Source organism: Acanthisitta chloris, unplaced genomic scaffold (genome assembly GCF_000695815.1).
Source record: "Acanthisitta chloris isolate BGI_N310 unplaced genomic scaffold, ASM69581v1 scaffold18898, whole genome shotgun sequence".
NCBI classification, from domain to species: Eukaryota; Metazoa; Chordata; class Aves; order Passeriformes; family Acanthisittidae; genus Acanthisitta; species Acanthisitta chloris.
This window is the reverse complement of record NW_008686706.1, coordinates 7,072-31,131: the sequence shown is the minus strand read 5'-3', so window position 1 is coordinate 31,131 and position 24,060 is coordinate 7,072. Positions and strand designations below refer to the sequence as shown.

General features: G+C 37.6%; 1 protein-coding gene across 1 annotated transcript in view; it reads right to left on the bottom strand.

Annotated features, from left to right (window-relative positions):
* NWD2 (NACHT and WD repeat domain containing 2) overlaps positions 1 to 24,060 on the bottom strand; it is a 39,298-nt gene that overhangs the window by 10,166 nt on the left and 5,072 nt on the right. The window contains exons 3-4 of the mRNA XM_009080289.1: positions 14,010 to 14,098; positions 10,040 to 10,156 (exon numbers count right to left, since the gene is read on the bottom strand). Of these exons, the coding sequence (XP_009078537.1) occupies positions 10,040 to 10,156; positions 14,010 to 14,098 (206 nt within the window). The remainder of the gene's footprint in view (positions 1 to 10,039; positions 10,157 to 14,009; positions 14,099 to 24,060) is intronic.

Sequence of the window (24,060 nt, the reverse complement as noted above, 5' to 3'; positions counted from 1 at the left end):
AAACTCTTCCTGTGCTTTCTGATAACTTCACACTAGCTTCAGTCTACAGCCCAGTTTTACTGTGCCTTTAACTGAGGTATTGAAACACAATTCATTTTTCTGGAGAGGATAAAAGTCACTGACACTGTTTTTCTAAAGGACTGTGGTATCACACCCCAAGGTGGGAGCAGGAGTCGTGCTGAGTAAGTGCAGCTGTTTTCTACTGAGACACTAATGCTCAAATGCTGAGTTATGCCACAGAAATATACCAGATTCTTCACCTAAACACACCTTCTTCTACATGCACTGCATCTTTCCATTAGGAGTGGAACTAGTAAATAAACAAAAAAAATGACTAAGGAGTATAAACAGACCATATGGAATTTTAATAAACTATTTGTAAGGTGACATGACAGCCTTAGGATGGTTGCATTTGCATGCACAGGCTGGGAAAACTGTATCTCCCCATGTTTAGACACAGAGGTGAGGCTTGGAAGTACCTCCTTCCCTCCACCCTTTTGGTATCATTCTGGTTAAATTTTTATCTGTCTGTATAAGTGCACTCTATCAGGGTACCACAAAACCACTCCAACCTTAGAGGCCTAAATGAGAAGCTCTGAATTGCCCTTTTCCTCCAAGGATTTCAGTGCTTGAACTGCATCCATGCCAGAAGCTTGCAGCAGCATCTGGAAATAGTTGCCCCTCTTCATTTCCCTATACATTCAAGTAAATGCAGATTTCTTCCTAGAAAAGTAAAGAAAAATGAAGCAACAGGATTGAGAGAAAATATATTTTCTCACAATCTTCATGTTGTTTCGTACTAGGTGTGCAAATAAGAATTACCATTATTTCAGACCTTTACAAAAATAGTATACTACTTTACAGTAAGAACCTAAAACTTTGATTTGTGATAACAACATTGCGACATTTTGATGATTACTATAGCAAATTATTTTTAAAGGGAACAGTAATGTTTATGCTGTGCTCAGTATCAAGAGACAGTTTCACAGGCAAACTCATGAATCAAATTCTCCCACCTGATGAGTCATTTTCCTTTAATAGTAAACCAACAAATTAAAGATTCATTAGATTGAAGGTAATTAAACTGTATAATGCTACCAGGCTTTGTTTTAAACCCGTAGCAATCATTTGTGTCTAACAAAACTTTATAAAATTAACATGGAGCAACCTCAGCAGTAGCATTGTTAACTTTCATAGAATCACAGAATCATAGAATGTCTTGGGTTGGAAGGAACCTTAATGATTATCTAATTCCAAGCCCTCTGCTGTAGGCAGGGACACCTTCCACTACAACAGAGCTCAGAGCTCCATCCAATGTAGCCTTGAACACTTCCAGGGATGTTTTGTTGAGTCTGAGGCTACAGTTAAATTAAGGTTTTCAAATTAAGGTAATTAAATGAAGGTTAAACAACTACTGTTTTGATCAAGATGGGAAATAGTTTACCTTTTAATATTCTTGGTGTGGAAAGATATTAAAATTATAGGCACAGTCAAAATAATGACCAAAACGAGGAAACAAAGATTTGGATCTTGTAACTTCCTGATGCTTTTGCCATTGCCTCAGATTGTCTGTCTATAAAGTGAGGCTAATGAGAGCTTGCAAAATAAGCATTTTATTTTGAGCATTTCTATTTTGAAATGAAAGGATCTTGTGTATTTATGTATCAGCAGAGATGGAACTGTTACTTTACACTGTTTGTCCTGTTTAATTTTTAGGGGAAAAGTGATACCACAGGGCAGTATCAAACATTTTCATTTGCTTTTCCTCCATACCTGGGTAATCATAACAGTGTCCATACCTCATTCCTTTGGTTGAAGCCTCTGAGTAAATAGATTTAGTTTTAGAACTGCAGCTGACTGTACAAAACATAAGAAATACATTTTTAATTGAGATTACTGAAGTGAATAGGAAACTGAAGGCATAATAAAGACATTTCTGTACTGAGAAATAGATTGGTTTTCCACCTGCCCAGATATATATTTATGTTCCTTGTCTTGAGAAATAATGGTGTGTGTTGTTTCACAGAGCCATGACCTAATTTCTCTCTTCCTTTTTTTTCCCTGGAGGCACTGCAGAAGTACCTTAGGGTGGGGGGTGCTATATGTGTTTCAGAACTTTGAGATGGGACTTGGTTTCAGTTGCATGAAAAACAAAAAGTGCTGTTGAACTACCTTGTAAGAAAACTAACTGGAATCGGAACTGGAAGGATGACGTGCAAGTGCTGAAGTTTTTTTTTGTTGTGAGTAGTGCCCCAGAAATAAGGCATAAGAAGAAAATGATGGTGGAGTTACTTGATGCCCAACATGTCTTTCAGAAAATTAAAGAGAGCAGCCAAATCCAGCTCTAAACAAACTAATTCTCTCAACTCTGAACTTCACGTACAGTGTAGTATTTTTAAATCTCAAAGATTTTCCCTGGTGGTAGGGAGACATGAAGTAATGATGAGTAGGAGCTAACAGTCCATCATACAGAGTGAATGTGGTTTCTCTGAAGAAATTCATGACCTACTTCCCTGATACTCTTTGCTTCATCAGAATTCTCTTTTCTCCTGGCTGTGAAAATATCAGTGGTCTTCCTTCACACTCTTCCTGTCTTCTACATGATTTTGCTTACCTCTGCCGAGAGATTTGAACTGCTCACTCACTCTGATTCTCCTCCAAACAAATGTATTATTCGCACTTTGCTCTGTTTTTGAAATTGTGTGGGAGATTTCTTGACAGGCACGTACATTTTTCCTTTCACATAAAGCTCAGGACCTTGCAGGTAACTCCTACTGTAGTCTAGATTTCTGTCAACTCTCTGACAGGTCCCGTAACACTTCACAACAGTGGAACTGGGTAGAAAAACAAACCACAAGGTTTAATAAAAGACTAGCACAGCCCAGACTGCAGTCACAGAATCACAGAAACAGTCAGGTTGGAAGGGACCACAGTGGGTCATCTGGTCCAACCTCCCTACTCCAGCAGGGTCATCCTAGAGCCTGTGGCACAGGTCAATAACTTTGTCTGTGGAGATCCCTACCCTTCCTACAGGGAGTGGGAAACACCTTTCTTGGAAACAGCAAAGAGATCAATACTGTCTTTAGAGGAGGTGGTGTAACCTCCCCTGCTTTGTAAAACAATCACAACACTCATCCACGCAGGAAGGAGCTGTGAAAGGGCATGAAACCCTGTGTTGCATCTCATAGGTGAAGTGTAGCTCAGGGAGAAAAACTTCTCCTACTATTGCTGTTTTATGTGCCTTACTGAGCATCCAGGGATACAGGCACATGGAGACAGAAAGGAAGAAGATACTCTGAGCCTCAGTGTAGTCAGGGGGAAGGACGGGCTAAAGGCTTCTGGACTCCTGGAGTTAAAACCCAGCACTCCTCTGCATTCTTACTGCCCTCTTTGGTTTGCTTCATATGCAAGAAGGGACCATATCTTTATTATCTGGGAAATATAATCTTGCTAGTGTTTATTAGAAGGGCTGCTTAGTTTCTAAATGACCAAATGGGATTTCAAAAATCCTAAATGGGATGGTATTTAAATGATAAATGATGAGACAAAGAGCTTAGATTGAGGTCAAGTTGAGCATGGCAGAAAGGGATGAATCAGGCATTTAAGGGATTGACAGAGAAGCATCTAGTCCTAGTAACCTCCAAGGTTGCAGCAGCTGAGGAGGAGTTTTTAGGACTGCAAAACCTATCCAAATCCTTCTGTAAGAACATATACACACTCTTTATTGGAAATAGCCCAATATATTTATGCTTTTCTGTAACACAATTAAGCTGTGTTTCTCAGTAACATACATAACCACTATTAAGGTATTAGAAAGTGTTAATTAATGAGTATTGTCAAAGGTAGAGATCACTGATGGTCTAAAAGAATTCTTAACATTTCTCCTGACTTTAGGAATACTGAAGCTAGTTGCAACATGATAGGACATTTCACTGCAAATTCCTTATTCTCATTTTTTTTCCTCTTTTGTAAAAAAAAATATTATTATTAGAGCTAAACAGATTTGTATCCATTGAGTCTACAAATGAAAACCTGGTTTTGTAGTTAAATGTCAGGAAAATGATTTCACAATTTACATAGAATGATGAAGCCACTGGGAACCTGATATGACCCATAACTGTGTAGTGAAGCACCTAAAACACCATTAATAAACATGTTTTCCTGACATATAACATAAATGAAGGCCCAAAAGCAAATTTTTAGTAGAAGGCACATTAGTTGTAGCAGATTATAATGTGCCCAGGATCACAGTATGCAAAACAAATACCAAAACATAACATTAACTCTGCTTTGCAAGTACATGTGGAATGGGTGATATTATTTATTTTGACTAGTTCCTTGGTTTTGTAGAGTTTTATTTATGATTTTTTTTGTAACTTTATGTGCCAATTGTAACAAAACATTCTTTTTCCCCAGCCAGCTGGCATTGGCTTTAGGGCTTGCTATTTGGGACAGTTGGTGGCTGGTACTTTATCAATCTAATCCTTCAAAGATGAAAAGAAATTATTAGAAAATTCCTTGCACAAGAAGAATAATATAATTTTCCTTTCCCAACAATACTAGCAGTGTGATGGTCCAGGAAATTTAAGACTGATACAGAAGTATTGCCCCTTTTTATGTTCTAAAACGAATTGCATGCATTCCCCACTTTTCACATGCTTGGAAGGAAAGAACCATTTTTACCATTTATTTAATTATAAATTTGGAGGTGGATAGAAAGAACAGTAACATAGTTGCAGGATGAAAAGAACTATTTCCCATGAAAAGAAACTGATATTCTAAACTGCAATAACAGTTAAGGAAAGAATGGAAATATATGGAAGGTATCTTCAAAGGAGCTGAACTGACAGAAAAAGACTAAGCCAAGCACTGTGGGAATAGAGAGCAAAGCTTTCCTTGGCTTCATAAACCTTAGCCTTTAGGCACCTGACAAAAATTACAGCTTATCAAAACCAGCATTACTTAAAAGTGTTCTCATCACCAAAGACCACAATGAGATTGCTAACCCTGATCATTTATGTTATATTAAATATAAACCCATCTTTTCATAGAGTAACCTTCACAACTGCCACATTTCAAAAGTTACCTAATATTAGATTTCCATTTATAATATAGATAAAAGAAATATTAATTTTATGCATTCTCTTAGCTTTCACTTGCCATATTTCTTCAAGGGTGAGATAGATCTAAAACAAGAGCCACCTATAGTGCCTTTCTATTGGGGTATCTTCATGACTTTTCTAACACTAATTTTTAACTAATAGGTTTTCAGACTTACAAGTGAAGTGTATAAGCACTAAATACTAACTATTGCCTGCAGGAAATAGGTCAGATCATTGGCCAAGAGTTCAAAAATTCTGTAGCAAATGCCCATGGAAATTAATAAAATATAGCAAAAAATAAATATGCCACTTAGCTGAATAAAACCACTCTCTTGCCTATGCCATGCACGGTGTGACTGAGAGGCAGAATATATGCTCTGCCAAGGTATGTGGCCAGGTGATGAGCTGTTTTTCCAGCCATGAGTAGCACTATTATACTAAAGTATTTTAAAACACTTTTAAGCATTACAGTAATTTCTGTACTGTGCAAAAGAGTTGACAAGAAAAGAACATGTAGTTTACACATAAGACTTGCAGTCTCCCTAGCATTCTAAGCAAGTATTCTCTGCTTCATTTTTTTTCCAAGGTGGAATGGAATAAAAAGTTATTTTGTGAGTTTTTCTGGTTTTAAAAGAAAGAAGCTTATGGTAATTGCTTGCTACATTGCATATTAATGGAACAGGAACTCCAAAAAAAACCTTGCACTGAAAGCAAATATTTTAAGAGAGACACCTTATGGATGCATAACAGTATCACTATGAAGAACACTGACACTGTCTTTTATTTTAGTTCTCTAAATTAGTATCTTTCATTGAAGAAAAAGGGATCCTGTGAAACTATAGAATGATTATCTAAAAAAAATATAAATAAATAAAGATGCAGCTACTGCTAGCTGTATTTAATAATCAGACTGAAAATGAACTAGTTACTTTGTGGGTAGGTGTTTGTTTCTGGGTCTGTTATTGGAGAACCAAAGGATCTCTAAAGTGGATCTCTGAGAAAAGGGCAGATATATATGCTAGATGCAAACAACAGTATTAATATCTCTTTGAACTTACCAACTCCCTGCTAAATATTGTCAAATATGCTGTTTCTTTACACAGAAGTAACATTGCAAGGTTTAGGTTCCCCTCCATCCCCCTCACTTCTGCAGAATAGGTGATGTCAGATTTTTGATCTACAATTTCATTTGTAAGGCAGATCATTACATCTAGCTGATTACAATACTACATCAGAAGGTGGTTTTGTAAAGCTAGTGAGGGTCAAGAGAAAATAAATCTCATAAATGTCATGCAGCCTATTTCTTCCTCTACACATTACATAGAATGATGGAAATATGATTTCATGCTAATCTTGTTCTCACTAATATGGTAATTTATATTAAATATAATACTTAACCTTTCTGGAATGCAGCACCAAAAATTATATATCTGTCAAGAAAAAGAAGTACAGTGACTTAGCTGAAAATATGTGCAGTCCTTCGACTGAAAATGCAAGCTATTTTAAGACCCTGCAGCTTCTATGTTCCATGGAAAAGCTTCCTGATGAATCTTGTACCTGTTTTCAATGGGCTATGTTTAAAAAATGGGTAAGCATTTTAGATTTAAAGAATCAGAGATGATTCACAGCAAAATACATTCCCCTCCCTAAAGCAGATGAAGGAATTCACTTACAATAGCTTAATCATATACTATCCCCCCATGCTTGATTTCACTTTGTGTGTGTATCTGCTGTTCAGAGACAAACTACATGGAAAGGGAGAGACACCCTTTGCCTCTTAGTCTGGATGCTGTGAAAGAAGACCAAAGCTTGCTGAGAGGAAAGTCACATACTATGCCTTTAAAATTTATCACTTTATCTGCTTTGAAGGATTTAAAAGAATATACAAAACTGTTTTGACATTCACAGAAAAATCTTTCCTCTCAGCCAAGTCCATATAAACCTGGATTAGTGTCTGTAAACATACATTTTACTCCAGATCAATGCCAACAAGTCCTATGGAGCCATTCTTGATATGCTGAATGACCCTAAACCCACTTATGTTAGAGGACATTCTTATTTGGATGGGGTTTGAAAATTAATAATTTGATATTTCTTTCTTGGAATATAGTTTATTGGATGAGGTGAACCATTATGCCATGTCTGGCTCCAGCTATTTCTCCTCATTCACATAAAAACTATAGATAGAGCTGCTTCCTTGAAGAAAATTAAATACTGAAATGCCCAAATGTAGGTAAATTCTGTTGAATTCTCCAAAAGCACTGGGTGCTTAGCATTCCTCCTACACTGGATGTTTTAGTATAGGCACATTTGACTAACTTTAGCCTCCCTAACTCAAAATGTGGGGCAGTTTTCCCAGGGGAGCAAAAGCAAAATATAACTCAGGCATTCCAGAATCTGTATGTATTTACTTTTCACATCAGGAATAAACCCTAAAGGAACACCAGAACTGAAATGGAAGTTGAGGAGATTCAGAAGAGCTGGTGCAATATAACTTGGAATTGTCTCTGAGCTGGAATGCACTCAGAATTAATTATCAACCATTTGTACTAAGCAGAGAGAACCAAGCAGCAGTGTATGTCATGGAGTGATTAAAGCATGCATTGTACTGGACCAACAAAAGATCCAAACAAGTGAAAAACACTTCACTCCTCAATTTACCATACTTCCTCTTCCATTTCAGGGTGATTTAAGGACATGTCAAATATTGTCAATTGCTAGTATTCTTATCACATCCTACTGGAATACCAAATTTATAATTCTAGGTCTTCAGCACTGTGAAAGTGGAAAGAATTTGATGGTTCCCTAGAGACTGTTCTGGAAAGGATGTGTGTGTTGCTTCTGAATTCAGGCCTGTCCATTGGTACTTTCTGCCCTAGCCCTGGGCTGAAAGTGGGGAAAAGAGCTTTTAATGCTCAAAAAACCCTCAACCTAACAAAAAACCCAGCCTAACCAAAACCCAAACAACTCCCCTCTCCCTTAATTGGATCAAGTGTTAATAGGGCTCAGGCAGCAGGTAGGAGAGGGACACTACAGTCCCAAAGACAGTGATCACAGGTAATTAATCACACATTTTTTCAGAACTGCTTCCTCCTTTGTGTTTATCAACGTGTTAATTTGGATTTTGTTGTTTCATATCTGAAGAAAAGCTTAGGACTTCCAACTTATGCACTGCACTAATTTAAGAACTGAACTTCATTTTCTCTCCATCTGATATCACAATGCAGACAAAAAAAGTGCCATAAAGAAACACTTCTAAAATCAATCCATACCTAGCAGTTAATTATGAACAGTCCAATCTGATCCCAGATCTGTGTCTCAAGTCAAAAAAGTGGTAATTGATAAGTAAAAAAACCCAAAAAAACATCTGAATTGAAGTGGCACATTTTATAGAACTTTCTCAAGAAATGGGAAGTCACCCAAAGCCTGCAGTGCCAAAGCCAGTTTTTAATTATGTTACTATAAATTAAAAGTAATTATGCTTATTGGAGCGGAATCATTTTCCATTTGTGTTGTAAATGAAATAAACCCCATCCCACTATGGTACAGCAGAGCAAAAAACAAATGCTCCTAAACACATTTCTGTAGTTTTGCCAGTCTAGTCATTGGGAGAGCTATTACTCTGGCCCATACTTGGAAAACCTGAAATAAATACTGAAATCATTGCCTCACTGCAACCTCTTTGCTAGCTGTTTAGTGCTGTTAAAAAATTCTGATTTGGCTTGATTTCTTTCCTTAGTAACAGTATCAGGCAGGCAGTTCTTAAAAGGCTCAAAACTGAGCTGCTAAAATATGCAGCAATGGTACATGACAAGGTTTCCTTCACTGTCAGGGATTTTACAACATTCATGTCTAAGGACACTGGGTGTCCTTACAGGAAAAATACCATGCCTTTCTTTTCCAACCTGTTTTTTTTTTTTTTTTTTTTTTTCATCAAAGCAAAGATAAAAAGTAGAAAAATAAACCCAGAAAACTAAATTTAGTCACATAAGATGAAAGCTACCCAAACTCTCTAGAGATCTGGGCCAGTGTGTGCTTGTGAAAAACAGTGTCATGACAGCATCAAACCCAGCCCAGATTCTGTACTCCAAACACAGGGCTCCTAGGGTCAAGCACCGAGGACAGCCTTGGTTGCCCAGGGCTCTGAAGCTAAATAACCAAGTGAGGCAAGCAGGTGAATAAACAAGAGCCAGCGAGATGGTTGTAAAGGTGTGATCAAAGCACAGGATAACACATGCCACATCTTGCTCTTTGTCTAATCTTTGGCACAGAGAGATGTTATCTCCAGCCCTCACAGCAGGCAGTGTTTTGTATCCCTTCCATCCCCACAGGATTCTGTGGTTTCAGTTCACTAAGTCTTTAAAAGTCTTCCCTTAAAAAGAAAAAAAAATCAAGGACTTGCAGTTTTTTTCAGAACTCTGTCTTATTAAGACAAAGCTAAAAATTAGACTTCACTTAGCTATATTTAGGTACATAGGAGAAAAATACCTATCCTAAATTATTTTCTCGGCAAATATATTATAGAAAAGAAAATTTAGGGTACAAAGGCATGTTCTTAAGATTGTTTTGCATTGAAGTCTAACAAGTGACAATACATGTGTGAGAAGTACCAAGAATTAATTATAGGTGGTTTCCTTAAAAAAGTTGCCAATAATTCTTTTGTGACAGTAGTACAGTCATACCTTGTCATTTCTAAACCCATCTTGCTATGAGGAATACTCATAAAAGATCCTTCATTCCTCTCCCCTAATACCTGAGTAATCACTGTTCATCTACAGAGCTGTAGAGGGAAACATTTGGATGCAGTATAGCAAATGTTCAGCAAGGAATAGAAAATATTTTAGAAAGAAGAAAAGCACACATTTGTTACTGAATCATGCATGTTAGGAGAGCTAACATATTTTTGTTGTAAAGTAAAACAGTATTTTTATACCCACAACAAAACATGGACCTGCAGAACTTTTCAAGCAATCTTCTAACAGCTTCATACGAGTCTTTTGCAGTTCAGGACTGTCCCATTCGTCTGGTTCAACTCCCCAGTATAAGTCTATTACCTGGAAAATAGTAAGCAACATTATTACTTTATCACATGCCCTTTCTACCTATCAAATTAAATTTTAGCTTTGTCAACACTGTGTGCACTGCTAAGCATTACTCTGCCTATATCCACACAGACTGACAGAGTTTCCTTGGGTAGTTGACCATTCAAGCTCTTCCTCTCCCTCCCAGATAGTCCCTCCTGGGACAGTCTCTCATTTCATAGTCATATATTTTTTTGCAGAGATTAGCATGACAAGATCTTGATTTGATGTAGTCTTTATTGTTGCTAGATTGCATATAATGGGTAGCTAAGAACAACAACAAAATCATTTAAAAAATCCTGGCTTCATAGAAATTAATGGGAGTTTTGCTGTGGATCACAGTCAAGACCACGACTTGACACCCTGTGTGACTTGTGTGCAGAGGATATAAACCCATCCTGTGCACATGGCTCAAAAGAAGCCTTCTTATTTCCCTCATTTGCACTGATTTCTTTTCTCTCCTTTCTCTTTTAGTCTCATTAGGAAAAAAAGTGTTCACTTCTTCCTTTTTCCTTATTGAATTTCACATTGTATTCATCTGTCTGATTACTTGCATTATGCTAAAGTTTAAATATTCCAGTCATAAAATTAGAGGATCTTGGCATACAGTCAAAAATATTTGAATTACTGGTTGAATTAATTTATTGTGCTGCTCAAGTTCATCCAAAATGTAAAAGCAATTTCTGTTTTAATTAACTGTTCAGAAATCATGTTAATTCTGTAAATGTGAAGAGGAAATTCCCTGAAATAGCAGATATTGTAGGGGCTCAGTGGCTGCCTTCTGCCTCTTATTTTTATGGGGTAACACAGTTTTGGCACATAGTATGTTAAGGTGTTATAATTTCATCTTGCAAGACCAAGTATTTTACCCATCAAACCTCTGAAGATACCAGGAATTTCAAAATGAAGTGCTCATCCGTTATTTATGCTGACTAAAATAAATAGGATTAAAAAAATTCAAGAAATGGAAAAGAAGACAACTACATCTGATGTTGAACCATGTTTTTACTTAGACTTGGAAAAACTGAGTGCCAAACACCCACTCTAACTTTCAGCAAGGCTGCCAAGGTGATATGACAAGCAGTGCCCTGTGTGAGAGCTGCTTACACACAGGAGACTGACACTGGTCTAGTTCAGCTCCACACTAGTCACCTACCAGAGACTTTTCATTTATAATTCAGTGTTTCCTTTTGCTTACTTTAGCTTTTGTCCTACCAATCTTACAGTTTCACAGATTTTTCTAGGGAGACTTTATCACTTGCAAGAGCTTAACAAAGACACTAAAAAATGACACTCGTGCAAAATTCCACTTTCTTTCTAGCATATATATCCCATGGTGATACTTATTTGAAACAGATCATTGTTTCCAAGAAGAAAAGAGTATTCTGCTAATTAACTACGGTTAGTTATCTTCCGAAAATTGTCTGTTACAACTACTTTAAGTAGTTCTGTCCTCCCCTATAAAAATACTGTATTTCAGATCCAAAACACGATGCACACTTGTAGTCCTTATCTCAATTATCTGCTTTTTGTATTCACCAATACCTGTTTTTTTCAGAAATATTTTATGATTCAATGAAAAAAGGAAGCCCATCCAGCACATGAATTCATAGTGTGATTGAATATAGTCAGTTCTGTTTCCACACATAATGGTGGTTATGTTCCCTAACAGCTCCCACCAAACTGACAGACCTCATTCTTTGCAACAACTGAAACACTTTTGTGTGCAGCCTGATGACCCAGTGAAAGTACCTAATATTTTATTGATATCACTGCACTAAAAACTTTAGTCTCACATGCTAACCTAAGAAACTCAGTGTATCAGGAATGGAGTAAGCAAAAAAAAAGTTTTGCTAAAGTCTGCCTCAGCCTCTTTCAAAAGGCTGTACTACTTTCCCTTGGTAATTTTGTGTACATTTACCTACTTTGCTTCCACCAGAATGTGAGAGCTTTCTAGCTGCTTTCAGAAATGTGTTGGTGGAACTGTCTCTCAGACCTCATATCACAGAAAGATGCTCCTGGTACTGAAACTATATAATAAAACAATTTGCTGCCATGAATATCAACTAGACTAAACTTAATTATTCCTCCCCTAGAGACTACATTACAATCTGTTCAAAGAAAGACATGTTTCCTCTCACAAAGAATTCAGTGGATTATTATCTACTTGGAAGAGATATTTCCCTCCTGTCACTGAGATGTCTCTTCAAAGATGACTGAGAAATAAAGGGTTTATATTTTCCATGAATGGTAGCAACAGGAGAAAAATATTATTTAGGTATCTTTTGCTATTCCTTGCATGTACCATTGCAGCTGGGACTTCCCAATCAGCTGATGAGCTAGGACTTTCAGATGAAATTCTTTTATAGCTATAATCAAAAATCACTCTGGAATTTAGCACCATGCAGATTCAGCAACTCCACTGTGACTCAGGGAATTAAAACCAAATATCCTAATTTAAGAACTTGTTATTTTGATTAAAAACCAGCTGCACGTGCACCAAGAATAATACACTGGGAGGAGCAGGATGTTTCATATAAGGCATTAACTGTTTCCAAGTAAGCTGCACTCTGGAGAGATGAGTTTTTGGGGTCACGAAGTATGTGAGGGTGGCTTGAGGATGTAGAGCCAGAATTTTTGAAAAATTGAACAATGTTTTTACAACATCACATGCTCTATTTGTTTCTCTTAGCAGAGAGCTGGTTCCAGGCCTGCTGACATAATAGCAACTGTGAATTAGGAAATACCTGACTTACAGTACCAGTGACTTTCACAGTGATGCCAAATGCATGTGTTTTAAGTCAAATGCAACTGTCTTTATCACCAATTGGCTCTTGCCAAAGATGTGTCTTGTAACACAAAGGAAAACATGAACTGACTGAAGTAATGGGAATTTTACTGTTTACATTAAAGGAAGCAAATTTCGTAGAATATAATTGCAATTGAAATATTCCACACTCAGTTAATTTTGGCAATCAGGTAGAATATAATTGCAATTGAAATATTCTACACTCAATTAATTTTGGTAATCACCTAGTATTCACCTTTCAGTATTCACCTGGTTAAATTATTTTCCACATTACAACTCAGACATGGTTTCTAGAAGCACAACACAGTAATTCAGATGTAACATTATTTCTTCTTATATACTTTGAATATCTAAAGTAGAGGTGGTTTCATTAAGTTTCTAATCTGAAAGTCATCAGCTAACTGCCATATTGCTTTTACTACCAATGCAGTGTTGCATTGTAAAACTGTGCTTTTTCATCTGTTCAGAATTGACCTCAAATCTCCTTGTAGAATAATTTAAGTACATCAAAGGCTGAGAGAGCTAGGACTGGTTAGCTGGGAGAAGAGATGATTGAGAGGGAATCTTATCCAAGGATATAGATATCTTAAAGATGGGTGTCAAGAGGATAGGACTAGACCTTGCCAGTGGTGCCCAGAGACAGGACAAGAGGCAAAAGGCACAAACTGAAACACAGGAAGTTCCACCACATGAGGAAAAACTTCTTTACTGTGAGGGTGACAGAGCACTGAAACAGACTGCCCAAAATGGTTATGGAGTCTCCTTCTTTGGAGACATCCAAAACCCATCTGCACATAATCTTGAGTAACACACCCTAGGATGATCCTCCTTGAGCAGGAAGGTTGGACTTGATGACCTCCACTGGTCTCTCCCAACTCCAAACGTTGTGATTGTGATTCTGTGAAAAACAGGCTTTGGAATTTTCTATTTTACCAATGATATTTTAAAATGCTCTCTGTTCTAAATAGACCTAATTTCAACAAAAAGTAAGGCAAGATTCAACACAACAAAACCTACCTGAAATTCCAGGCCATAGTTTTCCCTGCAGAATTCTCTCAGCTTAGGATACACGTGTTCTCTTAGGGCCCTCCTTTCTGCTATGGTATCTGTGTTGGGGAAAAAGATGTTATTAACAATACTTAGATAAACTTTCTTTTAGTCAGGGGTACAGATTTATCACATGAAAAATGAGCCCTTAACACACACCCCCCTAAAAATCAAGTGCTGTGATTTAATTCCCAAATTGTATGTTGTATGTGCAACAAGACATGTAAAGACACATAAATGCATTTGTATGTGGCAAAATTATGCTTCATATGCATATTAATATTTCAGCATATTTAAATACAGCACAGCTGAAGCAATTTTGTGATTCAGCAGTCAGAATTTCTTTATTGTTTTGACTCCTATTTAATTTTCAGACAGCTGAATTTTACAAATAAAAAACATCATGGAACAAAGAGATATACCAAAGATAGAGATCTCTATAGTTAGAAATAAATCAATAAAATGATTCAATGACAATGTGTCAAACCGTATCACTGCACTTTCACCATCTTTAATCTCATAGTATCTTAAAAGCATTATTCATCATTAATAGCATTATTTACAGGATCTTTTGACCAGGTGATTCCTGCTATAATACTAAATGCACAGTCCTGATATCATGTTATTCTTAGCATGCAAAATGACATGTTTTGATAATGAAGTTCAATATGGCAATGACATGAAAATTATTATTAAGTTCTGCCTGTCCAAGTTAATCTGAACACGTATCACTCGCACAGACTGCCAAGTGTGAAGTAACTTTGGTTAGCAATGAAGTCTTGTGTAGATAATACATTTTATTCTCTTTCACAACAAGACTAAAGGTATGTGATGGATTTTGCTAGGACTGAGTTGTACTCAGTGTCAACTGAGTTGAGGCCACACAGGGATGGCACCGTTGCTAAGTGATTCCCCAAAATAAAACACAACTCTTGTAAACCAATATCTCTGAGTGCCATGCAATGAAAAACGAAGCATTAACTTATGAATGATGAACACCTACTGCAGTTAAGGCATTATTTGTGTAACTGCATACAGTTACAATAGATCAAAACTGATTTAACATTTCCCATATTATTGTAAACCAGAGATATGTATACAAATCTAGCAATGCTTCAGAGTCACAATCAGAGCCACAGCTGATACATCTAAATCAGAGGTTTGTTCATAGAATCATGGTCTGAGATTTACAATATTTTTTATTTTGAAAATTCTAGGAGAGGGCAAAATCTGTAATTTAATTCATTACACCAAATGAACTATAATCTCCTAGCTATTCATCTTTGCAATATAACATAAATGTGTGGCATAATTACCATTTATTTTCATAAGCAGAAAGCAATCCAGAACACCTCCAGAGAATTATTTCTTGCAAAAGGTGAAAAAAGGCTATACCACAAAGGCTCAAAAGTACAGCCAGGAGCTTAAATCCAATTTATCTAAATTATCCCAGTTCACAAACTTGTGATGGAGAAAGAAGTCAAAGATGTAGTAATTTTCATAAAACATCCTCTCTATGTGCAATATTGCAATATTATGTATGCAGATTTCATGTTTTAAAATATACTAACTATGCCAATGTGCTTTGAAGACAATGGTCTGAAAAGTATGAGTCCAGCCCTTGCTTCATCAGAAGCTTTCTGTCTGACTGTGGGCACAGCTCTCAAGCTGAGTCCCTACTTCTGAGGCATTTACTAAAATGTGACAGCAGACAGAACAGTCTTACTAGGGATCTAAAATAGGCTAAGTTGTAGGAACAAAATAAAAAAAAAGAATTATTAGAAAAAAAGCAGAATTTAAGAGTAAACATGATTAAATGAGAAATATATTGCCTGAGGTTTACAACAGATAAAACTGTATTCTGCTGGTTTCCTCCCTACTTCTGAGGCATTTACTAAAATGTGACAGCAGACAGAACAGTCTTACTAGGGATCTAAAATAGGCTAAGTTGTAGGAACAAAATAAAAAAAAAGAATTATTAGAAAAAAAGCAGAATTTAAGAGTAAACATGATTAAATGAGAAATATATTGCCTGAGGTTTACAACAGATAAAACTGTATTCTGCTGGTTTCCATTTATGCCCATCTATACTGCTTGAACCCCACTGGCTCTAGTTTTAGAACATGGTGCTGTTCCCTGCAGTGTAACATGCAGAGTCTTGTTCAGAAAATGATACAACATGCTGCAGGAGTAGTGCCACATTTGTAATAGCTTAAAAATGAAATAGATAAACCAATCCTTTAACTAGAACCGTGTCCTGAATAAGACACTCAGCATACACATTCTGTATTTTTATCCCTACCTCCAAATCTAATGGAATGTCCTTATCTAATTGGAATTTGAAGCTGGTGCTTAGATTAATCCATTTTCAGAATTCCTGTATTTGTAATAGTTGTGAAACTTTAAGGAAAGAGAAGTGCATATAGTTAAGATGGACTATGGTAATTAGCATGGATGGCAGATAACTTGGTTTAATTAAATAAAATTAACTTGATTTAAAGTGACAGCAAATCTGTGAAGCTGGCACTTCCTAACAACAAAAATGTCACACAGACAAATTCTACCTTCCAGGCTGCTGCTGCAGATGAACGGATTAACTAAATTACATTCTTCTAGAAGCCAAAATGAGACAGTAGTTGTGAGATGAGCTTTTTACACACCCTAATATTTGTTCTGATACTCAGAAATACAAACCATAGTCCACAATAAACTGTGGGAATGAAACTACATCTGCAAAAAAGATAAGATTTAAAAAAACCCCAACCCTAAACTTGTCTTCAGTATTTAAATTAAACCAAAACTCACCACTGTCTTATGCAAGACAGTGACTTGCTGAACACACATCTTCCATACAAGAGGTAACTCTTGCAGATGGTTGCCTCCTAAGCCATTCCATATTCACACCATCCTGCCCACCCCAACACTTTGAACTGCCTGAGAATGCCAGCACAGCCCTCCTTGTCCCCAGTGAAATGCTGGGGACTGAACTGAATTAGCCACATATGCATCCATGGCCTTTCTTCCATCTGTTTAAACATGACTGTTTGTGTGCAGTGTGATTTCTGAAGGTTTGTAGCTCAGTCAAATCACTGCCAGTTTTCACCACAGTACGCCAAGGTGCTGCTTCTCAGCATGAACTATTTCCATGCCAAAGTCTGACCTTCAAAGACAAGCTGTTCTACTAAACTCATTTATTTTATTTTAATAGAGAAAGTACATTTTATGCTCGTGTTAGTAAACAGATGATGTGTATTTACAAAGAGTTGTCAAACACGAAGCTCTGGGATAAAATAAGTCATGGAAAATAGCCTTGTTGAAGAAAATTTCAAAATGTATATGCAAGTGAACAGAAAGAGTTAACACGTAAGCCTGATGGAAACTACCCATTTTCAAGCACCAGTTATTCTATACTAAGACCAAAGAGTTTCTCTGGTGGTCGTACAGGTCTGAGTTCAGCCACAATGATGGGAATGGCTATTTTCATGTATGTGGATTACAGTCATACAATGACCCTTAGCCAGCCAAGGCTTGATGCACTTGAACAAGGAGGTTGTTCAGCCCCATTCTCCTATCCTGTTTTGCACAGTGGATGCCACTGTGGGGACAGTGGGCCCCACTCGACCACAACTCAAAGGAGCAACATACTCAAGTTGACAGTCTGTTCATGGAAACATAACCCATGAGTAACCTTACTCATGTGTGACGCAAGCTAAGGCCCTCAAGCAGAGGAGAATCCTAAGCAGGGAGGGTGTCTGCCCTGCCACTGTTGGACTGACAGAGGAATGCTGCATTACCCAGCTTGCAAGAGCCAGCAGGAAAATTGTTGACTGACATAACAAGTTGAGGCAGGCAGCCGAACCTGGAAGAACCCAGGCAGAAAAAGAAGGAAAAAAAAAAAAGAAAAAGCTGCCCTTGCAGCTGTTCAAGGCATCACAGTGCCTTGAATGTCATATGGGGTCACAGAGCTGCCTACAGGTTTCATCTACAGCCTGTCACCCAAGGAAGAGCAGCTCCTTGCATGCACAGAAGAGACAATTTCTTTATCACCCAGCCCCTTTCTTGGTGTTCCCATGCTTTGCAGTGGGTCAGAATAGACACTTGCTGGGGGTCTTCACCTCACCTCTTCTCTGCTAGCATAGTCTCCTGCACAAACTCACATCAGCATGTTCATTAACACATAATATTGGAGCCTCTTGTGCAACTATGGAGTCCCTGGATGAGCACTGAACTTCTGATCTACTCATGAATGCACATCCACGAAGACACCCAGCTATTTGCTTTTTCCAAGTATTCTTGTTAGGAACTGCAATGACAGGACAAGAGGTAATGGGTACAAATTGAAAGAGGGGAAATTTAGGTTAGATATTGGGAAAATGTTTTTTACTGTGAGGGCAGTGAGACTCTGGAGCAGGTTACCCATGGAGGCAGTGGCTGCCCCAGCCCTGGTGGTGTTCAAAGCCAGGCTGGATAATGCCTTGAGCAACCTGCTCTGGTGGGAAATGTCCCTGCCCATGGCAGGGGGTTAGGGCTAGATGATTTATAAGGTCCATTCCAACCCCAAATAATAATTTATCAATCTATGAAATAAACTCTGACTAGCAAAACACTGTGACACTACTGTGATGTGCACAGCTGTGTATCCTCACTCCACCTGACAGTGGGAACTTTCTCACGAGATGTGCAGAAAGTCTACGTGACTCAAATGACTCAGTTCTTAAAAAACCATAAATACAACAGTGTGTTTAGCATTTCAGCCCAGAGGAATGGCTGCTTGTCACGAAAGGCAGAAGAAATAATGAAAAATAACATTAAATTAATTAGTAGTCCTGAAATGTGTCTCTCAATTGGGAAGAAATGACAGGATGTGACTACAAATTTGTGGTCTACACCAGAAAATTTAAACAAACACATTTTCAGAACAAAAGACCTAACTATCTGAGGCAGGATTTAAAATGTAGGGCATAATTATAAGCCTATAACTTCTAGTTGCAGCAATCAGCACTTCTTTCTTAGCCCCAAATCAAACAATATCTGATTTTAACTGAGGTGTAATTTTAAAACCTATTTCTCTGAAATGTTCTCTACTGTCAGATCTGTAAGATGACAAACTGAAAACAACACATAAACAATATATACATATTTTTTTTAAAATTATGTTTAATAATTGGCCAGATTTCACAGTGTCATCTTATAAAATACCCTGCACCTTGACTGTTAATATGATTAACCAGTGCCACCTATTGGTTTAACAGTAACACCCAAACAATAATAAAAATATAAGAGTTGACTAGTAAAATCAGAGGGGTCAACACCTATGTTAAAATACAGAATTTCGAGGGAAACATCAGTATTGAACTGAAGGGAAAAGTGGTTCCTATATCCAGATATCAAGATTCAAATTTTTGTTATTCACACATTACTGTCTACTCAATTTAAAACAAATATTGGTTTCTGAGAGTGCTGAGTTTTATCGTGTGTGCAGTATGATACATGAAAGAAATCTGGAGTCTGATCGAAAGGTTGGTGAAGTTAAAGGAAAGATCTGCCAATCTCAGCAAATTTTAAATTAACTCCTACATTTGTGGCACATGTTGAAACCCTGTACCTTTTGGTCCCTTACTGACTTCCACAGAGTTCTGATGAAATCCTTCAATCCATAAATAAATCAATACATAAATGAACAGTATATACTCATTAAATCTAAAGCAGAATTTGATCCCATAATGTAGCCTAATTATTTAACCTCACATTGCCTCTTGGGAACACAGCACCCTTACATGCAGATGTTCTCAAGTAAAACAAGAAGGGTTAGGTTGGCTTGGAATCCTTTTGCTATCCTGCAAATGGTCCCTAGGCTACAGCTTGGGTGCCTAGGCATCCTTGTGTCCCTTGACTGTGGTTTGTCGCAAACACTACAAATGCAAACCCATCTGCATGTAAATGCCAACTAACAGCAGGAGCTTTAGTGGCACCATGGGTTGAAGGCAGAATCTCTACAGGGGGAGAATTCTGCACTCTGCCAACTGCATAAGTGGAAGAATTCAACAAAAATCTAATTCTTTCATTTAATAAATGAAAAAGCCAGGGAAAGCTCCTGAAAACATGACAATTTGCAAACAATTACTGTCACGCAATTAAATGATGTGACAAGAGAAACTGAAGACAAAGCACATTTAGAAACACCAAAATTAAGTCTGAAAATTATCTCTGCAGAACACCAAAGCTTATTACAACTAAGCACTGGAGAAGAGCAAAGCCTGCAAAGACAAGAATTTGCAACTATGATCAAAATGAATGTAAAAGAAAACCTTATTGTGAAATCTAAAGGAGGAATTCTGAGTGCACTATGCAAAAATGAGTAGCAGAAGACAGAAAAAGGGACAGTACAGTAACAAAATTACATGCAAAAATTGCACTGTCCTACCTCATTGAGAGGTGTCAACTCACACTTCAAAAAATTATGGAATTTCTTAGAAAGTAGAAAAAAAAGGCTGTACAACACTGGAAAATGTTTTTAACAAGTAAGTTGTGAATACTGCAGTAGCTTTATTCCTTTTTTTTTCTGACATCACTAGACCAAAGAGAAAACAATCACGGGGTGTTACTAAAGCACTTGAGGTAACGAGGCAGTGGCAATCAATAAAGCAATGGGATGGCACAAACATTCTGCTCCTAACTGAACTGCAGATTCAAGTGCTGGAAGCGACTGAAGTAATAAGTTGTAGGATTTGAGAAGGCATAAAGCAGAGGTGAGCCATGAAAAACATGAGAAAGACAGTCTCATAAAAGTGCACACGTACTGCACAGTGCAGGCTGGTGCAGGCCCATTAAACACAACTCATTCTGAAGAAATTCTGCTATGTGACTCTGCATGTGGCAGTGCTGCAAAGCTATGCAAGAGCTCTGCAAGCACTGTTTGCTGCCCAGGGAAGTTGCCCTTCCCTGCTCTAAATGTCCTGCTTCAGTTCAGAAGTCACAAATTTCTAATCCAGGTTGCATTTTTCCTTAAATTTGTAGAATATGGCCATGGTGTGAGTCACTACAAAACTGCTGAAGTCAGCTGGGCCAGCTGGAAAAGCATGACTGATAAATGCAGCCTACTATATGGGCTTCAGGTGAAAGATGTGAAGACTTTTATGCCAGAAGATGAAAAAGTCTTGAACTTGACACTTGTGGGTGTGCAGAGACACCCACAGAAGTGAGAGGTGCTGCTTGCTATCAGTGCAGTGAGTTTGCATCAATACAGTAGGAGTTTTCTTTGCAACAGATTTTCTTTTTCTTGATGCTAAATGGAGAGGACTATTAAATAACATCACTGCACAGTCAGAATAGCTCTTGGCTGCTGTAGAAACTGTTATCAAAGATGAAGAAATTAAATGACAACCCCAGCAAAGGAGAGCAGCTGCAGAAGGGCATTAAGCCCAGAACAATGGGACTACATGAGGGAGCAATGCCAGAAACCCAACTGCAGCTTGCCTAAAGAGAATCTCAACTGGTTTCCTTAGAGGACTACTTCACATACTGACAATTTCTACCTTGCTGTTACCACCTAATGACAGGCCCTGTGGTACAAGAGTTTTTAAAACTGAGAATTCCAGGAGGGTCTGTGCTAAAACTCATTGAATGTGGCCAAATAATTCAAAAACCTGGCTCATTTTGATGGATTATGTAATGTCTGAGAGGCAAACGGTGATTGACGTGTAAAAAAAGAGTGATTTATCATACCTCTGTTCTCCCTTACCCTTTCCAATTCTAATGATTCATCTAAACATTATTTTTAGTGAAGATTATATAATCCAGTTGAAAAGGCCATTTTTAATAAATTCTATCATGCATCTGTTGTTATCAAATATCTTTTGATGCCTTAATTTTACTAGCTATTGTTTTCTTGTTCCAGGTTTTACTAATTTCTTCTGGGTGCTAGCCACACTTTGTTGATTATGAAGTAGATTTGCAGTAGACTTGCAGTATAACAATCTCGAGGAGTTAGCAACTGGAAAGGGACAATACATGTGCTAGTCACTTGCTTCATTTAAGAAGCAGATGTAGCTGAAACAAGGAAGTTCAATTTCTCACAAATACCTTTCACTAGTGTGATGCAGAAATTAATATTTAAAGAACTTCCAGAACTGACACACCAATTTAATCAATCACTGACTGAACTACAGACTGTCTCTGTATATGTACTCTGTCACATACACTCTAAAAGTGCCAGTCATTTCTTCCTACATTGCATGGTCATGCATCAATCATCAATCAAAACACAAACCAACAACAGTCATTGACAGACAATATCTATATTGAAACCATTACACTAAAAGTGAGTTTGAAGGCTTTGCACAAGCCATTTATTTTGCCAATGATTTTTCACTTTGAACTTCTACATGCTTCTGAATGTCTGTTCTGTACTTCTATCAAGTGCTGTAGCTTGTAAGAAATGCAAATGGTCTTTAATAATACAAACACATCAAAGGATCCAGGCTTCAGAAATGCCCACCAATTGTAAACAGTACAGTTGAGAAGCTCCCTGAAACTAAAGCTGTCCACATAAGGCTCTTAGTCATTATTTCTCCTTTCTTAATGTTTCGTAAAACATTACTGGTTAGAGACTAAATAATAATTTAACAAATAACAATGCTTGTATCATATCTATATATATACACACACACACACACACACACACACACACACTATAATTATATAACTCAACATCTGATTCAGGCTGGGGATTTATAAAGCGTAGGTGAGACTCTGAAGGTACTCAGTTGCTAGTAGGGTGAAGTGGGCTCTATTAATAAACATGCTAAAGTGTTTAATCATACCACACAGGCATAATGAAGAATGCAGCTGTGCCACCCCAAGCAAATACTAGGAGTAGGTTGAACAAGAACATTTGTCAGGCTCTGATCGTTTGAAATCTGACCTGTTTAGCTATTTGATCAGTCCCAATGACTGATACATGCAACAGTATGACTCTTGACTAAGTCCAGTGTGGAAGTTCTGCCATTTGCTAGACTTTCCAGTTTCTGGCAGCAAGTGTATTTTGAATAGTCCAATAAATCTAGTCTGGGAAGGTGACTTTTTTTCTCTCGATCCAGATTCGGTCCAAGAATGACTGTAGCTGCTCAGGCATAAAGTCTGTCCAGCACAACATCCTGTCTTCAACAGTGGACAGCAGCAGATGCCTACAGAGAGAGTTTGAGGCCAGGTCAATGCTAGAGGCAGGAACTGCAATGATAGGACAAGGGGCAATGAGCTCAAATTGAAGGAGAGGAAGTTTAGGTTAGATATTAAAACCAAGTTTTTTACTGTAAGGATGGTGAGACACTGAAACAAGCTGTCCAGGGAAGTGGTGGCTGCCCCAGCCCTGGTGGTGTTCAAAGCCAGGCTGGAAGAAGCCTTGAGAAGCCTTGGTCTAGTGTGGAAGTGTTCCTGCCCATGGCAGAGGGGTTGGGACTAGATGATCTGTAAGGTCCATTCCAACTCCTTAAATTCTATGTTTCTATGACTCTGTGATTTAATTATGGTGGTGATGAGGTGGCTTATAAGAGCTGCATGTGGTGCATCTATCTCCACCTTGCCCAGCAGCATGCACATGGTACTCTGCACTGACTCAGGCCTTCCTACTCTTTTACCTTGCTATGCTGCTTGTATTCAGCTACCTGTGATTTAGCCCTACTTCCCTTTTGACTAAAGATTTTGCAAGTGAAAACCTCTCTCTGATACAAATCCTATATTAATAAGAGTAGTGTCAGGCCAGTGGAGTTATTTTAAAGTAGTGCTGACACAACTATGATTAAATTGGATTCCCTAATTCTATCTATTATTATCCTTCTTTAATTAAAATTCCAGTAAGGGATAAAGCAGTTGTCTTGAACAGCACTGCCTATCTTGAAAACAGCCAGATTTCTCTGTATTCCATACACATGAGTATCTATGACATTATATTTATATCTATCACCTTCAAGATATTAAAACCTTAAACTACTGGTAGATAAATATTACTAATATATTATTACTG